The sequence below is a fragment of the Malaya genurostris genome, chromosome 1 (assembly GCF_030247185.1).
Source record: "Malaya genurostris strain Urasoe2022 chromosome 1, Malgen_1.1, whole genome shotgun sequence".
Lineage (NCBI taxonomy): Eukaryota > Metazoa > Arthropoda > Insecta > Diptera > Culicidae > Malaya > Malaya genurostris.
The window spans coordinates 37,352,540-37,377,756 of record NC_080570.1 but is presented as its reverse complement, the minus strand read 5'-3'; the positions used below and the strand labels follow the sequence as shown (position 1 = coordinate 37,377,756).

Below are 25,217 nucleotides of genomic sequence, written 5' to 3'. Positions count from 1 at the left end.
TTCGAATAAAATTCAGGAACTTTGTGCGGGGTTACAAGACCTTTCATTTAAATCTGATTTCATGAAAAAATGTTACATACACACATACAGACATTTTGCGTACTCGCCGAACTGAGTCGAATGGTATATGACACAGTGATTGCATACCCTTTCTATATAAGACAAAAACGTAAAAAGGCATTTTGGATTGAACCAACAGAAAAAGGCGGGTGGGTAATGTCAGAGACATAACTGGATGTCGTGAATACGAAAACAACTGACATGTTCCTTAACACTATCGAATATCAATTAGTTGATCAATTGTATGAATTATGCAAGCATTCCCCTTTTCCACATTTTTCGCAAAAACAAAGAAAGCTTTCCTTGATCTAGATTACTGTGAATTTCACACAGCGAAAAGTGCAAAAATCAAACAGTTCTAGATTTGCACTAAACTGAGGATATTTTCCTTCGATTTGAGAGCAAGAAATCCGAATAGTTCTTTAGAAAACTTTTAGAGCTATTAGAACGGCTGATTTTGTGTAATGCTCTCCACCGTTGTTTTTTCACCAATGCAAACAACTGGCAGCTGTGACGTAATCACTCTTGTCGGAAGCGAAACTAGCTTTGCAAACGACACAAAATACATCTGCTCACAGTGGCGATCGAATCCAAACTGATCCAATTTTTGTTGAGAGGCTTGTTTCTACCTGATTTCGTTTGTAGCTTTTTCACTAATGGGCGGTCCTAACGGCTATAAAAATAGCCACATACAGAATTTTAATATCGATTATTTCATTTCGGATTTGCATAATTTATTGAAATAAACTATCAATATACTGTAGTGATTCGTTTCTAGCATTCAGAAGGGTCAAATTGCGTAATTCTCTACGACATTAAACTCTGGAACATTTTTCGCAAAAACAAACAGTTGTACAGCAGCAGATATTTTGTGCTCTTCCTCAGAACGCGTTCTGATTGGCTGGTGTTGACAAGGGTCAAATGAGACAGGTTTTTCAATAGTGTACTATTGAAATACTTCAATGCTTTTTCTTTACACGTTTAAGTTGAAAAATTTCGATTCTATTGGTAGTTAGATTATATAAATCCTTTCACAGATCACTGAGCTATGAGCTTTACGATTACGAGAAAGGCAAACGCGCCTTATGAATTATCCCCTTAGATACTCGTTTATACCAAACATTTCAGAAAAGTTTAATTTTGAATTATTTGAGATTATGTCACACAATTGAATATTTTATCATAAAATTGTGATCATATTTCCGATGGCATGTAGCAAAAATTATGTTGATTCGTTAAATACAACAAGAGATATTCACGATCAAAAACTTATCACTCTCTCAGAGGGTAAATTTTGAAAAGGCACCCCATAGTAAAGTAAGTCGTATTCACGACAAAATTGTTTCATTCCGAACTTAATCTTTTCAGATTTTGTCTGGAGCAAGCCGTGGTTTTTCCCCGGTTGCCCCACAGTTCAACTGACACCACCCAGACCCAGGCTTTTGCTGTCGGGAATGCGATTATATTTCACTTCGGGTAAGAAAATTGTTGTAGTGCTAAATCAGGAGTATCGTTTGGGCATTCCGTTCTTCCGGATACATCGTTGCTCATCGCGGCAGCTAGATGAAACCGAATATAAATCAATGTGAGTCATTGTAAAACAAAAAATCAAGAAACGGAAAATCGAATCCAGATGCAAACATCGGAGTTCAAGTTTACCTGGAGCTTGAAGCCGTTTCCTAAATCAAACATCTAGTTGCAGTAAAATGCAGAGAAAGGCTGCCAAGAAATTTTCAACCTCATAAAACCTTACAAATAAATGCTTGGGAACGGTTGAACGCTTGCGGAAGCCCTTTCGCATCTTCTTTTGATGGTGTGGTGGTGACTTCGGCTTCGGTGCACTCCTTGCTTGGTTTGAGAAATGTAGTATAAGTGCACTTGATAGGATCCGATGCGACGAAATTGTAATATTATCGGTGCTGTGCCGTTTCCTGCACTGTGTTCACTCACAATTGAGGTGCCAAGACTCGGTGGGGGTTTAGAAGATAAGAAAGACACTAATCTGATAACTTAGCTGTTGTATGTTGGAACCGTTACTGTCAAAACTATTTTCGTTTGTTTTTTTTTTTTTTTTTCGTCAAAGCCTGCTACTCTGTCCACGCTGCTTTTTCAACAGAAAAAAAAACAATCTTCTGTCGTCAACCGGATTACATCCGAATCGGTAAAGCAAACGAAAACGCTTAATTATGAGAAATGTTAAGGTTCGAATGACCAACCACCGTATGCTTTCAAGCAGATTAATTTTTGCCCCTTTTCCGGTACTCTAATTACCCAGGGTTGTAAAGAAAGGAAACTAATGTCTTTCGATAATGCGAATGGAATGGAATGTTAGGCCCGATCCTATTGCATATTTCATAATGGCCATTCGCGGAACTGTCATGCAAACTCCATGTCATCGTGGAGTTCAATAACACAATTAGAACGAATTCGTAAATCAATCGTCTCACCGAATGTGAATCAATCTTGATACCCCCAAACTCCCGAAACGATCGGCGGGCGTAGTCTTCATTCTTGGGAAATGATATCCCTTCCCAGCCTACTCGGATGAATATAATAGCGCCACAGCCACACGGCACGACAACGGCCCGACATCGGCATCGGCAACGGCAACGGCATAAAGGAAGCTGATTCTATGTTATTCCATCCGTGGCACTGTGCCGTGGTGTGTGAGCACGAGTCATCACTATATAAACGGCATTCCAGCGTGCCAGGAAAAGTCAGTATCGCATTTACCGTTCCCGGAAGTGCACCGAAAACCGGGAGTACAGTTGAAGGAAATAATATCTCAGCAGTTTGCGCGCCAATTATTTTCCACTGGTTGGCTGGCGGTTTGACGGGTGGGTGCAAAACTCCAGCTCCTGCTCGGAGCAGATTAGCTGTCGCTAATATAATTTCACAGTCAATTTGGACGCCAGTACAATGGATTACCAGTGATTACGGACGGAGTGTAACACACTTTGAACCTGTTACACAAGTGTGTGATGTGAGGAAGATGGAAAAACACGTGAAGCTCGAAGTTCAAATGTGGCGACGGGTTTTTCCCGGTTCGTTATAATGACGAATGGGATACGGCGTAAACGGATTGAGTGAAGCTTGCATAAGTGGCTACGAAAGTGTGCGATGGAAATCAGCTGAAATATAATCATTGAGAATTTATAATCGGTGTAAAACAGATCAAATGTATTTAATCCCTTGCTTCCAGTGAAGTGCAAAAAAAACCGGGAGCATCACACGCTTTTCCGTGAAGCTGAAGTTAACATTAAAAGTAGATACTTGATTATACGCAAGCGATTGAAAGGAAAAAAAATACTGCATGAATATTCTACTTTGCCTGAATTGATGATTATGAGAGAATGCTAGTCAGCTGGTGATTAAATTTACCCATGTCCTGTCTCATTCAGGATAATAGTGTTAATTTAAAAAAAATTGTTTCATTGTTTGACTGTAAAATATCGACATTGTGCAGGTCTGCTGGCTGGTTGTTTTTTTCGTTTTTAACAGTTCGGCTGAAAAGTTCGTATCGTTTAATAGAAACACACATTTTTTTTGCCAAAATTCGTTTTTATTATTGAACATAATTGCCATCAGAGGCGATACAGCGATTATAGCGATCTTCCAACTTTTCGATACCATTTTTGTAGTACGATTTGTCCTTTGCCTCAAAATAGGCCTCAGTTTCAGCGATTACCTCTTCATTGCTTCTAAATTTTCTACCAGCGAGCATTCTCTTGAGGTCTTAGAACAGGAAAAAGTCACTGGGGGCTAAATCTGGAGAATACGGTGGATGAGGGAGCAATTCGAAGCCCAATTCGTTCAATTTCAGCATGGTTTTTATCGACTTGTGACACGGTGCATTGTCTTCATGGTTTTTCCCTTTTCAAGGTAGTCGATGAAAATTATACCATGCGAATCCCAAAATAGAGACGCCATAACCTTACCGGCCGATTGTTGAGTCTTTCCACGCTTTGGGTTCGGTTCATCGCGTGCAGTCCACTCAGCTGACTGTCGATTGGACTCTGGATTGAAGTGATGGAACCATGTTTCGTCCATTGTTATATATCGACGAAAGAAAAACGGTTTTATTTCGATATAACAGCTCCAAACACTGCTCAGAATCATCAATTCGTTGTTGTTTTTGATCGATTGTGAGCTCACGCGGCACCCATTTTGCATATCCAAATATTCGTGAATAATATGTCCAACACGTTCCTTTGATATCTTTAGGGTGTCAGCTATCTCGATCAACTTCACTTTACGGTGATTGAAAATCATTTTGTGAATTTTTTTCACGTTGCTTCGCCCGGTGCAGAGTCTGGATAACACTCATCAAGCCATTTTTTGGTATCGGCGGCACTTTTTTTCATCAAAAAGTAATGTTTCATCAACACACGAAATTCCTTTTTTTCCATTTTTTTTTCACAATAACAAAAGTAGCTTCACTCAAAATGCAATATCTCACAAACTAATAATCAGACAGCTGTCAAATTTATACACGTATCTTTTGAAGAGTACCAACCTGAAAAACTGAAAATGGTATGGATTTAATTCAAGTGGCGCCCTCTCATAGAAACGATACGAACTTTTCAGCCGATCTGTCACACTGGCCGCATGAAACGTTTTGGGGCTATTTTACCCCAATTCTTCCATTTCATGAGATCCTTACTGTAAGTCATCGTCAATCATCGTCAATCAATTTATTCACCGTCGTATCGCTAGCTACATTTAAACTGACCAGCATGGATTCATGCCAGGGCGTTCTGTTTTAACGAATTTACTGCAATTTACGTCAACATGTATATCGACCAAATGGAGAATAAATTACAGGCTGATGTTATATACACCGACCTGAAAGCAGCCTTTGATCGTATCGACCATGAAGTTCTGCTTCGCAAATTCAGTCTGCTCGGAGCCACACACAAGCTAACTACTTGGCTACGGTCTTACCTTACCCACAGAATCATTCGTGTAAAACTGGGTTCTTGTGAATCATCCGCATTTACCAATGGATAAGGAGTACCACAGGGTAGTAATCTGGGTTCCCTGCTATTCATACTCTTTTTTAATGATGTAGCTTCCGTTTTGGGTACTGGATGTAAACTAATATTTGCTGACGATCTCAAACTCTATTTGGCAGTGAATTCGACCGAAGACTGTGTTCGATTGCAAACACTATTGAATAGCTGCGTGGATTGGTGTCGAACAAATCAGCTGACCATTAGCATAGCTAAATGCGCCGTAATGACTTTTCATAGGAAGAGCGATCCGTTCATCTTCATTGATGGTATACCGTTAGGTAGAGTCAATGAAAACAGTAATCTTGGCATTCTATTGGACCACAAACTGTGCTTTAGCTCCCACATGGCTCATATAACTAAAAAGGCGAATCGACAACTGGGCATCAGATCTAACATATCCCGTGACTTTACGGATCCATATTGCTTAAAATTCTTGAGTTTTCATCGCCAGTTTGGAATCCGTATCAGTTAACTTGGTGCCTAGAACTAGAAAGAGTTCAGAAAAGATTCATACGATGGCGTGACCCGCAGAACCTACCGCCATATCAAGATCGTTGTCAGCTACTAAATCTTGAATCATTGGAACGTCGTCGTCGTATTCAACAAGCCTTAACCGTTGCGAAAATTCTGAATGGTGAAATTGTTTCCCCACGAACTGCTATCCCGTTTGGATCTTCGAGACACTAGAAGAACCCGCGATGTGTCGCTATCATCAACATGGTTTCATAGGACGAGCTATGGATAAAGACGGTCCCAGAAAGTATGGACGCACTTTGATTTCGCTGTAGATAATTCGCAAGTGTTAGATATTCAAATTTTACTCGACATACTGATAATATTAGACTCAACATTTGCCACTTAGTCATTGTAGACTAGCTGGCGCACCTTCTTGCGAACGTTCCTTATTAAATTCCGTACAGACTTCTTGGCGACAAGTTTTGACACTTTTTTCCAATCTTTTTCGAACTGTTGAATGGTTTCGGCTGCCGAGACATGTTTCCTAAGATGTGCCTTCGTTAATGCCCAAAAAACCTCAATTGGTCGAAGTTGTGGGCAATTTGGTGGATTCATGTCTTTGGGGATGAAAGTGACATTTTTGGTAGTATACCATTCTACCGTTGATTTCGAGTAGTGGCAAGAAGCAAGATCCGGCCAGAAGACAACAGGATCCTTGTGGCTTCGAATCATAGGTAGAAGTCGTTTTTGTAAACATTCCTTGATGAATATATCGCTGTTCATTGAAGCAGTGGTGATGAAGGGTTTCGAAATCTTACCACAGCTACAAATTGCTTGCCAGACCATAGCTTTTTTACCAAATTTTTCGACCTCAATCGATGTCTCAGACTGGTTTAACACTTGCCCTTCTCACACCGTACAATATTGTGGTCCCGGCAAGGATTTGTAAACGAGTTTCACGTAGGTTTCGTCGTCCATGATTATGCAGTTCAAATTTCCAGCAAGAATCGCATTGTACAGCTTTCGAACCCTAGGCCTGATCGATGCTTCTTGTTTCGGACTACGTCTGGGTTGTTTCTGCTTCTTATAGGTTCGAAGATTCAAACGTTCTTTAGCACGAAGACCATTTGACTTCGAAGTGCCCACTTTTTTGGCCTCATTCCAAACTGAAACCTCCTTCTTTTGCTCGAACGCCTTCAGTATACGTTTATCCAACTGAGGGTTAGCAGGACCTTTTTTTTCGACACGTTTTCGGTTTATCCGTAAATGTGTTACCCTCACCGAACTTCATGATTGCATTTCGCACGGCTTTTCCACTTACTCCTTCCATGTTTGCTATCTTTCTCAGTGACAGTCCGCGTTCTGTGCACCATTTGTACACAATTTTTCGATGTTGTTCTGCTGAAAGTCCACGCATTTCGAAACAAACTAATGAAAACGAATAAACAACTGCACAAGTGGTTAGAGAGGAGTGTCAACAACAGGACGCAGCCATAAAAATTGACAGATTCTGAACCATTGGGAAATGGCAGCGGTTTTTGGTTGCGTCCATTCTTTCTGGGACAGTCTTTAATTAAAAAATTGTCCGATAAACTCATAAAACCGAAGTAGGACTTTAATAAATTTTATTAAAATTTTAAGATTGCACGAAAAAATTGTTCGAAAATCAAATCGAACAACTCCATAAAATCTACTTGGATAATTGTTCGAAAATACTCAAAAAAATACCCACAAAACTACTCAAAAAACTGTTTAAATATTGGTAATTCAACTAAATGTTTTAGATAATGCAATAAAGTAAGTGTCATGTATAAAAACACGTGCCTAAAATTGAAGTTTTTGTACTTATCTCCCTGTAATCCTAAAAACCAGATGTGTAATACGGATGAAATTCAGTAGAGTTCTATGGGATTGTAATACCTTTCATTTAAAGCTGTAAGCTTGTGAAAATTGGTCGAGCAGTCTGTATGAGAATCGAGTGCACATTTTTAATTTTTTTTTTTGCACCCTTCCCCGTTATTCTGGGGTCGTATCCGGATTTAATTCAATAACAGGCTATGGAAACTATAAGGCCTTTCATTTGAATCTGAATTGAAAAGAGAACCAGTTAAACGGTATCTGAGAAAATCTAGTGCACTTTTTCCATTTCTTCGCACATTTTACCACATTACACTGGAACCGGAAGCTTGATCCGGGCAAAATTCAATAGTTGGCTATGAAACCAAGAGACCTTTCATTTGAATATAAGGTTGTAAAAATCGGTCCAGCCATATCCGAGAAAATTTAGTGCTCATTTTTTGTTACATACACCGCCATTTGGCCGCGAATTCCGCTTCCTCATCCCGGTCAACTTCTGAACTGGTGTTGCTTCATTATTTTTGCCATCACGGTTAGAGTTCGACTGATAGAGCTGTCAAATTTTGTCTGCTGACTCATGGATTACTATGATTGCCAAAAATGTTGAAATGAAGCTGGCATCAACTGCTCGTAGAGTCAGTAGTGAGAAAGGTATCATTACACCACTAGATAGATTAAAATAGGTTTTTGTTGGTTTAGAACACTCGAATTTCATTTTGAATTCCCAATTGGAAAACGATCGCACGATGTCGTGCCACTAATCGCTCTGATAAAAAAATCATATCGTGAACGTATTCTCATCTCCACGTACAACAGCTGCTTTGTTTTGGGACATGTCTGGCATACAAATTTTCTTCCTCAAGCGTTTGTTTAGATTCTCGTACGATCCGAAATCGAACGTGGAGTTCGACAGCATTTAAATATCGCCTTTTGCGCACTAAGAAACTCTCCAAAGGGGCCACGTTTTTTGATTCATCGTTGAACAATTTGCACTTTGCTCCGGCTGCTGCTGTTGCTGCTCTATTACCAATCACGAAATCCCTTTTACCGCATAGTTTATCCACAGAGCAGGCGATGATTCTAATAGCACCATGGCAATAGTCGAGCACGATGATAGTGCAAATCCAAAACTAATTTGATGAATTCAAACGAACAATTCATCAACTCATTTATTGCGGTATGGAAAATTCGATACACAAACTCACGGGGACGGGGAGACAAACCTTTCGCAATCATAACTAATATAATTTGTGCTTTCGGTATTCACTAAAATTGTTCCATTCTTGTCGTCAGTAAGTATTTTGTACGTTGGTTGCAAGTTGTTACTTGAACTTCGTACTTGTTGCTTCGTTCACATCCAATAAAAAGGGTGTATGGAGTCAAATTGTATCACAAGAAAATACTCGGTAAAATTCACCCATTTAACCGATCATCTCCAATTTTAGAAAAACAAATCAATTTCAATCAGTCAACTATCGAATGTTACATAACTTGAATAAGTCATAAAAACAAAACAAAATTTTTCTTGCAATTCGTCAAAAGTTTCGAACCCAATAAATACGTTTTCAACAGTTGGAAAATGTTCACCACAAAACAACTCTAAGATACTCTCGATTCATGTGTTCAAGTGGGTAACGTAGCCCAGTTCATCTAGTATGAAATTACTGCTATTCGGAACCCTCACCGTAGTAATTCAAAAAGTATTACAGAAGAACGTTTAACTTTGAAAAAACACAACTCAGTTTTAGATACGGTACTGACATTAGGACGATCTGACATCGCAAGCAGCTTCCAGCCTTCGCCTCTAGACGTATCCTATGCTACGAAAGAATGTTTAATTAGTTCAAATTCCGTCAACCGGCACCAAAAACTTAAACGAATCATCATCATCATGCTCTATGGAACATCAATCAGAGCAGAGAAAGCTTGCAGAATGCCAAATGAAAGCCTCCACATTGGAATATGACCGACAATGACGAACTCCCGGGTTCATACGGCTCCGCGTATGACTGCGAATCTGACGAAGAATGGTCAGAAGCCTAAATCAGCTCATGACACCCTCTCTCGGCACAGGAGGAACACCACTCGTATGAATTATTGAATTAAAACGAGAAAAAAAAACTGTTCCGTTACTACTCAGATACGTGTTCAGCTCAGGTTCACTCATGTTGAGTTCCGTTCCGTTTCGACGACAATGTCAGGCGAAAATTTTGCCAGCCTGCTTCGCCCGGCACAGCCTACTGTTTTTTTTCAATCGAGTGTTTCAAAAATGAAACATAAACTTCAGACGTCAGAAACGATATTAATAACTTGTTTCACCGAATAGGAGAGAATATAATTGACACAATTGAAAGACGTTTATGAATTCTCATTTCATTTTACATTCTCTGGAAAATGTTCATTGGTTTTAAATGCTTGTTGAGCTTTTCGCTGCAGTAGGATAAACGAATAAAGCTAAAAAAACAGAATTTCTAAAACGTTCTTATTTCAGTGGAACAAAATTGCATTGATTCCCATTGCCTCAGTTCTTTCTTGGTCTCGTGAATCGTTCAAAGGCCAAATCGAAACTTCTGTTTGCCGATTTCGAAGCAGATCATTGAATTTTAAGTACGATTCAGACGGTCCGGCTTCTTCCGTCACCGTCACCGGAACGTCAACGTCCGTCACCGTCATTCTGATTCACACGATCCGGTTTCCTATCCGTGTCCGTCATGTCATTTTCTTACATGCAGAATTTGAAGAACTTAGTTTCGCACAATTTTATTCCACTAATACAAAATCTGGGAGCTTTTGAAGCCAATCGATCTGTTGTTTTCCTACATTTTAATCGAATAAATAACTTTCAAAATTAATTAGAAAGACGAAAAAACAAAACAATCAGTTCCACTCAACAACGTAACGTACTTTGCAAATCTACTGATAAGTTTAATTACTTATATGTGGTATATTTCGTTTAAGAGTGGGATCTTGACACTCGTGCATATGTGCGATAATCAACGTGCATGTGTGCGATAATCGCAGTCCGTCAAATATTCTTTCGGAGAAATGTCGACGGAGCTTGCCGTTGACGGACGTTGACGTTCCGGATCTCAGCTGGATCGTGTGAATGCGCAAAGGGAAAACTCATTGCACTAATTTTGACGAAGGCTGACGTTCCGGTGACGGTGACGGAAGAAGCCGGATCGTCTGAATCGTACATTAAACATTGAATTTTTGACAGCACGACGCTGTCCAACGGCCGACAAAGGTCCATTGTTAAACCGTTTCAAATAATTTTACAGAAAGGTGTCGAAGGATTCTCATCATTCATATATATTCAAAAGTAAGCTGCATATCCCTACAGGATACTCTCGAGCAGGGTTATTTTGAAGAACGAATTAAATAACTATGCACTGAACTCTCGGAAAAACGCAACAGACAAAAAAGATCGCCATAAATTTCAATCGTCAGAGATGGACGTGAAGATCATTCGAATCAAATTTCCGGTTCCGGAGCTATGGGTGTGAATCTAATAGAAAATGTACGTTTAACGTATAGTTGACTAGCTCAAAATGACGTCCACTGAATAAAACAAAACGAAAATAGTAGCAACTAACAAGTAAACAATAGTGAACCGCAAAAACTAAGTCAAATAAGCTCTCCTCCCCGGTACCACCGTTAGGTATTACTTTGAGGTGGAAGGCTATCGATGCTAACAGCACATTTTCCGACCTTGTGCTTAACCGTGGACGTCTGCATCGTTTTCTCGTACCCTTTGAACCCTTCAACTCTCGGTTTTCAACCAATTGCTTTACTCCAAAGGATAGACCAGAAGGATGTCGAGGTCGGTCCGGCGATTCCGGTTGAAGCATGGCTTCCGGTTCGCTGGCGCCTCGACAACCCAGGACTGGTCTACGTCACGAAACTACTCGGCTAGTCCTCGACGATGGATCTAGCCTTTTTTTTACAAGGTGAAATGCATTTACGCATTTTTTTGGGACTCTCCACAGGACTACCTAACTGTTGATTGGAACTATTCACTAAAACACCTTGGATCTCCAACCCTACCTCCCCGGCACCACCGCTAGGTATTACTTCGGGGTTGAAGGCTATTGGTGCTCACAGCACCCTTCCCAGATTTATGCAGAATGGGGATCAGCATCCTGCTCTCGAGGGATCGACCAGTTGGATGACGAGGTTGGTCCAGTGATGCCGGCTGGAGGGTAACTTCCGGTTCACTGGCGCCTCGACGACCCAAAACTGATGCTACGTCTACACAGACGGAGGGTTCCCCGACGAGGGAAGTCCTCCCGAACCGACGCTTACGATACGCGTCTAAGGAGTCTACGATAGGATGCCTATGTCGATCCAATGATTCCGGTTCACTGGCGCTCAGACGATCCTAGCGGTACCACGCGACGATCTACTCATCTAGTCCCCGACAAAGGATCTAGACTACTCCGACAGAGAGTTCCCCGGCGAAGGAGAATCTCTCGACACCAAGTCTCTTACACCACACGGGACACCCGATGGAGTGCCGAGGTCGGTCCCGCGATTCCGGTTGGAGCATAACTTCCGGTTCGCTGGCGCCTCGACGACTCGAATCGGTGTTGTGGCGGCTACTCGACTAGCCCCCGCCGAAGGATCTAGCCTACACCGACGGAGAGTTCCCCGACGAAGGAGGCCCTCCCGAAACCGACGCTTTCGATTCACGTCAACGCCCGACCGAGAGGATGTCTGGGTCGATCCAGTGAATCCGGTTGAAGGATAGCTTCCGGTTCACTGGCGCCCTGACGATCCTAGCGGTAATACGCCACTATTTACTCGTCTAGTCCCCGACGAAGGATCTAGACTACTCCGACGGAGAGTTCCCCGATGCAGGAAATTTTCCCGGGACCGACGCTCTCGAAACCCGTAAACGATTCGATCGGCAGTATGCCAGGGTCGGTCCAGTGATTCAGGTTGGAGGATGGCTTCCGGTTCATTGGCTCCTCGACGATCCATACCGGAACGATTTAGACTACACTGACGGATAGTTCCTCGACGACGGAAATACTCCCGAACCGACGCTTATTCACTGATCATTCTTGGTTTGAGCGGCCGGTGGTCGCGGCTGCCTGTTGTTGTTCTGCGCTCCAATCCGCTGCAAGATGCCAGCGATCTTCGACATCGCGGGTGACACTGCGTTCCAGTTCTCTTCACTGTGGCACATCCTCTGATCCAGGTTCTCTGGTGTAGTTTCTCTGCCACATACCTCCAGTAGACCACTCCTTTGTGTCGCGAAGCGGCGGCAAGCAAACAGAATGTGTTCTTCCGTCTTTAGCTCATTTGGACAGCCAGGGTAGGTAGAACATGCGAAGCTGTGCAGGTACCAGCTGAAACGACCATGGCCTGTGAGGAACTGCGTCAGGCCGACATTCACTTCGCCATGGGATCTGTCGATCCATCCGGAGACTCTTGGAATGGGCCGATGTGTCAACCCACCCTTGATTGAGCTGTCCCATTTTTGTTGCCACTCGCGTAGGGAGGCTGCATTGGTAGTCCTACGGGCGTTCTTGTCCTCCGCATGTCTCCGGATACCGTAGAAGACACATCACTCTATGCGTTCTAACATAGAGTGCGTTTCGCATAGAGTGCTGACATCATACGGACGGCCGTACCTGAGGATCGAAACTGCCACTCCTGCAAGTAACCTACGTTCACTGGATTGCACCGGCGAGTTGTTGGCCATCAGTCACGAGAGTGCCGCAATCGCCATTAAAGCACGATTCCAGGCGTATTTAACGTTTTTGCCGAAACGGAGCTTGTCGTCAAGCATCACACCCAATTGCTTCAAGGATCATTTGGAGGGGATACGAAATCACCAGCATATACCGAGGACTCTTGCTCCGTTTTTCGATTGTTCACCACCATCATCTCTGTTTTGTCGTGCGCCAGTTGCAGTTTCCTGCTACGAAGCCAATCCTCCACCATACTGATCGAGTGTGATGCGCGCAGGTTCTACCTTTTCAATGGACACTCCATAAACTGCCAGTGACCTCATGGGAAAGTGGTATCACTGCCCTGTGTTTCTCCAGTCGTGATAGGAGTGCTGCGTATGCTTTCTTCGGTCTCGTACAACAATACCCGGTTCTGAAAGTAGCTTTCCAGAATCTTGTACAGCTCTCCGGTATTCCCAGTCGAAGTACGATTTCAGCAATGTCCGCCCAATAAGCCCTATTGAACGCGATTGTTAACGTAAAGCGTTTCTACCGGGCAGTAGCGTATTTCACGCCGCTTGAGGTGAATAGCCACCTCCGGGGTGGCTACCACCGATTTTATGGCATCCACCGTGGACCTGCTTTTGCGAAACCCGTTTTGTTCATTAGACAGTCCCCCTACCTCCTCTATAAACGGGGCTAGCCTGTTCAGGATTATTCTTTCCAGGAGCTTTCCTGTGATATCGATCAGGTAGATTGGTCTATACGCCGATGGGTCCCCTGGATTTCTCCCAGGTTTCGGTAACAGTATCAATCTGCCTTTTCCAAATGTCCGGAAACGTGCAATCGTTTGGACTCCGCATGACTTGCTTGAACATGTCCGGTTTTGAGGTTGTAGCTGGTTGTATGTTTAGAGCCTTATGATGTGCCCCTCTCGTTTTGGCCATAACCATCCTGTAGGCATCGTTCCATGGGTTGGAGTTGGCACTCTGGCACAGGTTATCGATGCAGGCTTTTTTGTTTACGCGGATAGCCTTGTTCAGAGCAAGCTACGCTTCGTTCTTTACTCCCCGTGACTACGGTGATCTAGCTCTTTGCATACTTCTCCTGACCCTTGGGCAGGTTGCGCGAATTTTGCAATTTGCTCGTTCCACCAGTAGACCGGTCGTCTATTTGCCATCGGTCGTGCCTTCCTTGGCATAGTCGCGTTACACGCCCGTGGCAGCACGGTTACCAGCTTTAAGGTTCGCTGTGTGCACCTTCAGTGCGAGGGCTACACCTTCCACTCTCGGGTTCCAGGAGCATTTCTCCTATTGATGTGCCTCGCTATGCTACGCACTGTATAACGAATTGCTAGGTGGTCACTGTGGGTATTGCCATCTTCCACTCTCCAGTTTAAGTTGCCCGCCAAGTCTGGGACTTTGCAGTCTCAAAACTTGACATCTGATTAGCGGTTTATGTTGAACTTGAACTCAGTCATGTTCCACATGAACTGTTATGCGCTAACGAGTCGAAGACTAAACGTGAAGGAAGTAACTCGGTTTCGGAAGTAGCGACCAAAACAGGTTCGAAATGGAACTCATGTCGCATGCACAGAAAGGTTAAACCGATTTAACAATCTTTGTCTAAGTTGTATTACCTTTAGAGGAATGCGGAACAAAGTGGAGAGCGAGCCAAAGCCATTCAGAAACGAAATTTAAGTGTGCATACTCATACAGCACTCATTAAAACTAGCTTTCAATTTTGTTATTTTACTATCTCCTAATCTGTGGTATTTTTACAGCTTATACACTATCCCCTTAACTATTCACTTTTTACTCATTACTCTCCAATATTTACTAATACCGTTTTCGTTTATTGATCAGAGCAGCCCGGAAGCTGACCCAGAGTCGCCCAAAAAACGTTTGATATGTTTGTTTTAGCAACCTGAGGTCGCTCTGGATCGGACTCCAATCGCGTAGTTTCGCTCTGAAAATTTTCTTGGGTCGCACCACGCATCCAGCCGAGTTTGTTTATTTTTTCTTTTTTTCATGAGTTGTTGTTTAGGGCGCGTACCACGTGTTCGTTTTACTCGGAGTCAGAGTAGCCCGCGTCTAGGTTCAAAAACGAAAACGGTATAATTATTCTTGATTATTTACTCATCTCTATCTCGTATCTTTGCTGTTCACTCTTTAATTCTTTTGTTTCAATCTCTTAATACTATTCATTCAACATTCGTTCCAAAATAACCTTTCGGCACTGAGCCCGTCTTGATCGGATAATGTAAACAAATCCTATCGAGCCCCGCTCGAGACGGAACGTATCCGATATTTCATCTAAATTTAATTATATTCAACTGCCTCCCGTTTGTAGTGGAAATGTTGTTTCACTCTAGGGAAATCACAACCAAAACAAAAACATGTTTTCCGTGTATCACAACTAATAACCAATTCAGTAGTAATTTTACGAATAAAGGTCTATTTACACCTTTCCGGTTCGGTTCAGTGCCGGTACAGTTCCGTACAAGGACGGTAGTATTCTTTCACGAGTTTCAATGCGTGTATTGAAAACATACGCATTTCGTACCGGAAAGGTGTAAGTAGACCTTAACGTTTCTTTTTCATTGACTACTGTGATTTATTTTCGACGAATATTGGATCATCTGAAATTCTTTTTGAAAGTAAGATTCAACAGGTGACTATTGGCTCCCTTTTTCTGCTAAAGTGGATTGTATACCTAGGAGTGCTCGAAAGAGCCGAATTACGTATTTTTCTAGACTTTACATGAATTGTAATATACGCATCCTCTCATCATCATCATCATCAAATAGGAATTCGGAGAAGCTTTGCAAAATAGCGTGTTAAAATATGATCCATTGATAGCACAAATTTGTTGGTCTAGTTTGTTCCCACAAACGGAAGCCGCCGCAGCAATCAAACCAACAAGTCAAAGAACACGAAACAAACAACAACCGACGAATCGAACAGACTGACCCGTGGCATGTGGTGTGTGGGTGGTAACGTTGTTATCGTTGGTATCCTTTCGGAATTTATAATTTTATGCTTCCGCCGGTTTCGGTTCACCACATACCGGATAACAAATATCCAGCTGGCAACATAAATAAGCAAAGTGCAGCAAAAACCTGGTCATCGAAGTTCTGAAAACAAAAATCCACGGATGCAGGTTTCCAATCGATAATGATTTTAATTTGAAATTGGTACCATCTTCCGGTAAGCACATGGACAAACAAACTGAAGGTCACCGAAGTCGGAGACAGACGGTAAATTGAAAACAAATTTCCAACGAGCAAACCACAACCAAACCAAAAAATGAAAGTGTTCGACATTTCAACTGGTAAATCGGCGACACTATCTCCGGGGGACTCGGAAGGTATAAGCGTTAAAATCGACGGCAGTTATCTGGAGGATGACCGTTCGCCATTGCCACGGTATCTGCTGGCGAACACGGGCTCCTCCTGACGGCGCTCTTCGCCCTCGATTGCACCATCCTCCCGTCCGTCCCGGCAATCGGAATCGGATATGGTGATGGCTCCGGAGCAAACACAAAAAGTGACCATCTATGGTTGTGTCAAGTTCAACCCCAATTCCAGGTAAGTTGTGCTGGGAGGGAAAAGGTGATAAAGATAAGTAAAATGAAATCATTTGTTAATTTCAAATACATTTTCGTTGACTATAGTGAGCACTTTTTTTCTCTGACAGAACGTTGTGACGAAAAATCAGACAAAGGAATCGGCCATCTTTACCTGTGTTACGTAATGTCACCATAACTAAGTTCAGTTTTGCAATGACTTAGTGGAAACATAGATTGAAAAAGTCAAATGAATAAAAATGAACGCATTCTGTGCACAGCCGTTTTACCTTCTCCGCCACCCTGAGTTGTGGTAAACACAGTTCTACAACAGAACTCGAGAAACACAAGTCTTCACTGATCATGCAGATTACCTGTCTCCTGAAAAATTGTAGTTAAATTCACCTAGACAAAACAATGCGCATTTGCCACGCATCGTGAATCTTCCAGTGGTTAGAACCTTTCGCGTTCCCGTCGCAAAAATTGGACGACAAAAAAAACGATTTTTTTTTCAATCACAATTCATATTAAAATATCCTATTTTTCTTTTGGTATTCAATTCATATTCAAAGGAAAAAATGCTCGTTTATTTATTTGGTTTGTTAAATCTGATCTGCCGTGCCTTTCGCTCAACTCCATCCTTATTCGTTCGATGGCGAAGTCAGATTAAACTGCTGCTCGTTTTCCATGGATTTATTAGTTTTTTTTTGAAGATCCGTTTGACCAAGGCCCAATACCGTTCGAGGAGTTCTGGGCTGTTGGGAGGGTTTTGGTATCGCCAAGTCCAGCCAGAAAAGCATAGGTCTATTATGTTTCTTCAGGAATGGTAGCAGCCCCTTTTTCAGGTACTCCTGGATGTAGATCTCTTGAATGATGGTTCCCGTTGTGATGAGAATGCCGCTTTTTAAACCAGCCGTGCTAATGACCTGCCAGACGAGGTATTCCTTTTCCTGATGCGGTATAAAACTCCTGTCCTGGAAGCTGCTTGGAATTCGTCTTCACATAAGTTTCTTCGTCCATGACGACACAGTCGAATTTTGTGAACATATTCGTATACAACTTTCGGGACCGCTGCTTTGCCGGCGTGTTCTTTTTATAATCTCGTTTTGTCACCTTCACCTTCTTAAAAGTCGATAACCCGGGTCGTTTCTTGACTCGCTGCATAGTAGTATGGGAAACGTTGAGCTTGCCAGTGACGTTCCGGATGGAGAGGTTAGGATTCCGCTTATATTTCGCCGCTATCTTTTTTGTCGTCGTTGCCACGTCCGGATTACGATTGCCGCTTCCAAGCTTCCTGGCGGTCGACAGACGCTCCTCGAACCTTTTTAAAACGTTGGTCACGGTCGATTTAGCCACATCAAGCAATTTTGCCAACTTGGCGTGCGAGAACGTCGGATCCTTTTGCTGCGCGAGCTAAATTTTGACACGCTGCTCCTCTTGCATGAACCTCATTTTAAACACTGAAGAACAAATGGTGAAAACTTATCATAGCAACCATTGTATACACTCAACTTCCAAATGCAGCACATAAAAGTGTTTTTACTACATTTTCAACAGAAATACATCGATTTGAAGTTGACCAATTTTTGCGCGTTCCAGTTTTTAGTAACATAAACTTTACACAAACTGTGAATCATGTAGTATAAAAAGTAGACGAATACAATCTAAATAAATATGATCATATTTATTTATAATTTGATATACCATAACATTGAAAACAACAACTGTTCACAATTGTTGCAATTTGTTAAATAAAATTACTACCGAGCAAGCGATGAATCCGAGATGGCAACTCTAGTATTAACATAAAAAAGCCTTATTGTTATTAAAATCGTTCATTTATACCCGGCTTTAATCATAAGTTATCGTTCGCCTGCAAATGTCGCCTTATTGTCGTCTGTTTCGGAAACAGCTGGGCTGAATTTGCTGCTCAATCACTTTTGAACTGACTCACTCACGGTAACGATTCTTTCCCACTGTAAATGAAATTATCAAAAGTGTCTCAATATAACGAGAACGGTTACTGTATGCGAGGTTAGAAATCGAATTCTGATTTCACGAGATTTGGTACCAACATAGGATTAGAACATCTCGTGCAGTAGGTCCTTGCGATTGCTACAAAATGTAATGTCCAATGCTCTTCTTTATAACTTTCAAGTACACAATACTCGATACAATCTCAATCATGGGACTCAAACTATGAAATTATGCACAATAAGTTTGAGCTCAATGCTTGAAACTCGAGTGATGAGCATTACTTTTTGTAACTTACTAAAGGGCCTATCGTGCTATACGCCCTTTTTACGTTTGTACCGAATTGGCACATTGCTGCAAAACTGAATTACCGGTAGCGACACCTGCAAATGTACAATGGAACCAAGAAAAGGAGAGTTCTTCCGGTAATTTGCATATCGGCAATAGTGATTTGCAACGATTTTTCGTTTATTTAATAGTACAAATAGATATCAGCAATAAAAATAAACTCGGAGTAGAAGAAAATCGATTTCAAAGTGTTTCCTACTTTTTTTAGTGTAAACTACGATTAACATGGAAAATCTTCAGAACTGTGTGAAATTGGGTAAGGTTAGGCTGTTCGGACCAACATTTTTGAAACAGAAACCAGTGTAATGTTGATTATCGAGTACTAGAATGTTTAGCGATATTTTGGAGATACTTTATTTGTTATTTGCGGGCATTCGAAATATAGTATTGAACCAAGTATAATGCTCCATACCAAAAAAAAACTTCTTCTACTATGATATTTCAAATGAATTTGCCCACTTTTAAAAGAAAACGTTAAAAAGCGAAATAATTTAAAAAAAATCCTACCGATTTGACAGCTCTTGCTGAGAGTATCATCTCCAAACAAGCAGCGCCTCTACATTTAATTTCAGCGTAATTGTGCCAATTAACAGCGACTTTTTTCAAAGTCGGATTCTACTAATTGTAGTGTTTGAAAAATATACCGAATACAGTTTATACTTTCTTCTGGAAGTGTCGATCTAATCTTTCCGTAACGATATGTCGCTGTTATTTCGCTTCATCAACATTTCTACACTTTGTCCTCGAACGACGAAGGTGTTTAAAACCTGAATAAGTCTAACCAATCACTTACCCCAGTTTATCCAACTAAAAGTCGTTCCGATGAAATCTCCGGATCGATTTCGAATATCTTATGCCCTAAAACGCATCACTGATCGGACTGAACAAATTTATATTTGGCATCCATGCCATTTACTCCAAACAAAAACTGCTGCATACATTTACACTATTAGGGCATATTCAGTAGTGTTCTAGTTCTAGATGCATAATTTATGTCAGTTTTAAAATTTAAATCTAGAAATTATAACAAAATAAACTGGCAGCCCCAACAGCGTTTTATCTGTGTTTCAAATATAGAAAAAATAGAACGGCAATGTATACCAGTTTTAAATTTGACAGTAGAACTGGTCGAATAAATAAAACTAAAACGGATTGCTGGGGATACGTTTGTTTCAGTTTCATTTACATTATAAACCACCCATATGAATCTTGCAGCTGCTGAATTTGCTCTTAGGTTTTCTACCGTCACTGCTAACCTCAATCTCAGTACTGTTTGTAAATAGAAATTTCTTTTGTTTGTTTATTGACAAATTGGATCAGACCATTTACGATCCGTATCGCCGAAATAAAGTTTTAAATCATTTGTTCACGATTGAATGCGGTTCGTATTTGATATTTATTAAATAAAAGTGACTAGTTGCAAAGTGTAAAGATGATTGTTTTTGAAGTGCTCTTCGATTTTTGTTTAAGCTTGTTTGTAAACAGTACCGCTGAACTGTCAAGGATGAATACTTGTTCATTTGTGTCGTCACGATAAAAAACCTAATAACGAAATTTCATGTTTTCACTAACTGGCTTCAGCATGAGCGCAAATGCTTCCTTTTGCTTTCCAAACACTTCACTTGCGAGCATATCACCCGCGTCACTAAGAAAAGCTTTAAAATGCTTTACGCTTTTCTCAAATATTCCCACTTCTACCAAAAATTCACCAAAAAAACACACGCCGCGGCGTCCATCCAGAACAAAATGGACTGTGTCGGATTTGTTGATACAAGCCGCGATAAATCTACGACCGATCACTACGAGATATCCGTTTCCGATTCGCGAATTTAACCTGATAACAATTACTGTTCTTTTTAACTGTAACAAGATCACTATCCGATAAAAACGAAAAGCTACCGATCGAACCGATCGACGTATTTGAAATTATCGATCAAGCAACGCCGATCACGATTGAACACGTTCGCAATCGCGCTATATGATCAAGGTTGCCAGTTCCAAGGAAAATTTTCAAAAGTTGAAGAACTCTTTTGCGATCGCTGCGCTGCTGAAGTGGCGAGCTTTGAACTAATATATACTTCAAAATCCGACGAGTTTTAAAATTATCAGTTCAAATACAGATTTGATTTAGGAGATAAAACATGAGCAAATAAACGAATAAAATTAATTTCGATGATAATGATGTGATTTCTTCATCTCACGATTTCAATATTAATCAAACATACCACAGAAAGTTACTGAATCATTAGCGGCCCTTACACGAGCATTAAAAATGTCATTTTAAATGATGACTAAGTAATGATGTATTTCAAATTTGTTAGAAATCTTGTCATTAGTGCACCATTACACGTTCATTAAAATGATGTTATTTCTTAGTAATGACATTTTTAATGACTCGTGTAAGGGCCGCTATTGATGATAGAATTTTTTCACCACACTTTTACATGAAAACTATCACCATTGTTTAGTCTAAAACTCACCACTTGAGCAGCGCAGCGATCGCAGAAGTGTTGGGTTCTTCAATTAAAGAATCCAACCAACTTTTACGATCGCTGCGCTGCCCGAGTGGCGAGCTTTGAACTAAGCGATGGTGATAATTTTCATATTTTGCTTGAAGATTCGAACGAAATGCAGGTTTTTAATCGAATACTAACATACAAAAACGTGTGAAAATTTGGTTAAAAAAATCGATAATTAATGATTCAGTAACTTTCCGTGGTATGTTTGATTGATATTTATGGAGAAATCGTAACATGAAATACCAAATTCGAAGAAGTGAGGTTGGGTACTGTTTCCATATCTGGGACATTCTTTGTTTTTTGGGTTGGATTTTGAGATTAATTGATAAATTATGATAAAAAGTTGTATGACTAGTCTATTTACTCATGTTTTATCATCTAAATCAAATCTGTATGTGAATTGAAAATTTCAAATTTCATCCGAGATTGTCAAGAGTATAGGACAATTTGAAATCATATGTTTGATGACAACACGTGAATAATTGTTTTTCTTACCCATCTTGTAAGGTTTTGCCATCTGTATTCTTTCAAACTCAAGTAAATTGAAAAACGCGTCAAATTTTTTTCTAAATACATTGGATATGTCAAAACAATCACCATAACGCTATCTCGTGGTGACCACGCTGATTGGATTGTTCAATAAGAAATCTTGTTTGATCAGAGATGACAGATCTGCAGATTTGTTTGCAAATCTGCAGATTTCTCCTAAAGTGCTGCAGACTTATTTTGTGGCAGACTATTTAAAATCGAGTTTTCCGCTGACTTTCATCAAAATTTACAGACTTTTGCGCGTTTTAACATAAGATTTAAAATTCGAAATTTTCTGCTCACATACAGATTTGATTTAGATGATATCACATGAGTAAATAGACGAGTAATACAACTTTTGATCATCATTCATCAATTCTGTATAAAATGTTCAAAACGACGTATGTAACAATGAGAGATTCTCTTTGTTTACTTTCTCTTTTGATTATTGCGGCACTCTTAGCAATCCTTCTCTCCAATCATTTACCAATAATAATAACTAAAGCTATCATCTTTTAATCTGCTCTGGAGAAATTACCGAAAAAAGCAGGAATATTTCGCAATAATCGAAAGAGAAAGTAAACAAAGAGAATCTCTCATTGTTACATACGTCGTTTTGAACATTTTATACAGAATTAATCTCAAAATCTAACCATAAATACAAAGAATGTCCCAGATATAAAAACAGTACCCAACTTCACCTCATCGAATTTGATATTTCATCTTACGATTTCTCCATAAATATCAATCAAACATACCACGGAAAGTTACTGGATCGTTAATGATCGATCGGTCGGCATTTGTTTCGAATCTTCAAGCAAAATTTGGAAATTAGCATCATCGCTTAGTTCAAAGCTCGCCACTCGAGCAGCGCAGCGATCGCAGAAGAGTTGGTTGGATTCTTCAATTGCGGAAATAATTATAACATTATAATATACAAACAATGCATTATTGCCATAAACAATCTTTCGGAATGGGTAAAGCTTTCGAATTCGTAAAAATTTTTCGTGAAAAGTGAAGTTTCAGCTTCTTTAATACCGAACTATATTTAGATATTGATTCAAAGCGAGGTTAGGTAATCAATTTTCGCAAGTGAAATTAAAGATTTAAACTACTACTGTGTGGAATAAACGACCAGACCTATTATTTCAGTACAGAGGCAACAAGAAAAATCAACATTATCAATCTGTAGGCCATTCCGAATGCGAACAAGTAGTATTTATTCTCAAACGTAACATTTAAATAAATTTATTGAGATTCTTCTGAAAAGAAATCAAGGTTTTTCCCCTACTCTAAAAGAATATTCTTCGATCATACGAATTTCAACCAGAGATGCCAGGTAAAAATTTCAAATATCTTCAGACAGGGTTGCAAAAGTCTGTATATTCGAATTTCAAAAGTCTGCCAACTTTTGACAAAAGTCTGTGAAAAACTCGATTTTCAAAAGTCTGCAAAAGTCTGCACCACAAAAAATGTCTGCAGTACTATGTCCGAAATCTGCAGATTTACAGACAAATCTGCAAATCTGGCCTCTCTGATTTCAACGGCAAATAAATGAAAATTCACTGAAGAATAAACCACGCGTTTTATTTTTTGAAAAAGGCCAATAAGCCCCCTGTCAACTTCCACTTTCGAAAGAAATTGCAAGCGAGCTATGAAAGATATAGTATTTAATTTAACACCAGACGAAAGAGAAAATTTTTTCTGCCGTTTACTATTATAACTTACTCTCAGCGAGTGCCGAGTCATTCGAAATTACTCTTCAAAGTGAATGTTGATGGGTGGCTTATTGGCCGTTCTAAAAAAAGAGGCGTGAAACATTCCTATATATTTTGACAACTTCATTCGAAAACATCGCAGTTTGCACTACAGCGCTATCTACTTGTCATTAGAAGGCCAATGGGGAACTAATATAATTTCAAATATGTTGGAGAAATTAAAGATCTGATATCTCGGTTGATTTTTCATTAGGGTGTATAAGCAAGTGACAGTTTCTCTTTAATCACTCTATCTTTCGATTATTGTGATTTGATTAAAAAGATTTTCTTTGATTTCACTACTCTGTTTGAAAGTCGAAAGTTTCGGATATCATTTTGTACAAAGAGTTGGGTGATAAACGTGGATACTGCTTGGTAATTAATAGAAGAGAAAGTAAACAAAGAGAAACTGTCACTTGCTCTTACGGCCCAATGAAAATTCAACCCAGATATATGAACTGTTTATTTGAAAATGCAAAAAAAAAATTCTTTTGTTTCGTACAATCATGTTTGATTTTATAAAATGATAAATTGATCAATATCGGAATCCGGAACTTGTTTCTGTACAGTTGAAGTTATTTTGAACGCAAGAGGAATAATTTTTTCATTATAATATCGCGTATTTTGGTTTGGTTTGCGCATCTGTATGGTTCTTCAAGTGACATTTAACAATGATCAACATAACATTTTCTTACATGCTGAAGTTGAAAATCTTAATTGTTTGAAACAGAATCTTGGGTGCGGTAAAAATAGCTGAGCTCTTGACATATAAACGTGCAATCAAGGATGGCTTTTATCGTATCAACTCGCAACTCTTCCACGATTGAATCAGTGCCATCAAAGAGAAACGGAAATCATCGGAACAATAAAAAACCGTCATGGTACATTTAACATAGAATAGACACCAGTGCGAGAGCGAATTTCTCTCGGTGAACCGTCTGAGAATCAACGGCTAGAACGCTGCTGCGGGGATTCTTTCTGAAGCAACAAACGGTCGCTTATTCTCGTTTCGAGATCCGATTCTGTACGGGCAGTGGATAATTGCGATAAGCAGCCCTTACACGAGACAATATTATTGTCAATACAAGGAGTATTGACAATACTTTTGATCGTGTAATGGAAACTTCATTGGATTGACGAAAATATTGTCAAAAAATCAAAACTGCCCATCAATCCTACAATACTTTCTCTCCAGAGAGAAACGGTTAAATATGTGCAATGGCCTCTTCTCTCAATATTTTAATATTCATTTGCAATATTTAAAGCACCAAACACTTGAATTTCTCGAAAAACTCGGACTCTAGTTATCAAACGAATTGGATTGATGGTATTGACAATACTTTGGATTGACAATAATGTTGTCACGTGTAAGGGCAGCTATAGAATCATTTTACTATTGCCGCTTATTCTAACTATGTGCATATAACCTTTGTATAATTTGTGTCTATGAAAATGTAT

At 40.1% G+C, this 25,217-nt stretch overlaps 1 protein-coding gene across 4 annotated transcripts in view; it reads left to right on the top strand.

The window, feature by feature from the left end:
* The first annotated feature begins 2,770 nt into the window (after positions 1-2,770).
* Positions 2,771-25,217, top strand: part of LOC131437347 (uncharacterized) — a 29,994-nt gene continuing 7,547 nt past the window's right edge. Inside the window, exons 1-2 of one of the 4 annotated variants that reach the window (XM_058606641.1) lie at positions 2,771-2,897; positions 15,928-16,655. In XM_058606641.1, coding sequence (XP_058462624.1) covers positions 16,585-16,655 — 71 coding nt within the window. In that variant the 5' untranslated portion in view covers positions 2,771-2,897; positions 15,928-16,584. Of the gene's footprint in view, positions 2,898-15,875; positions 16,656-25,217 lie in introns of all 4 variants that reach the window. The other 3 variants (XM_058606650.1, XM_058606633.1, XM_058606625.1) reach the window with 3 other exon arrangements.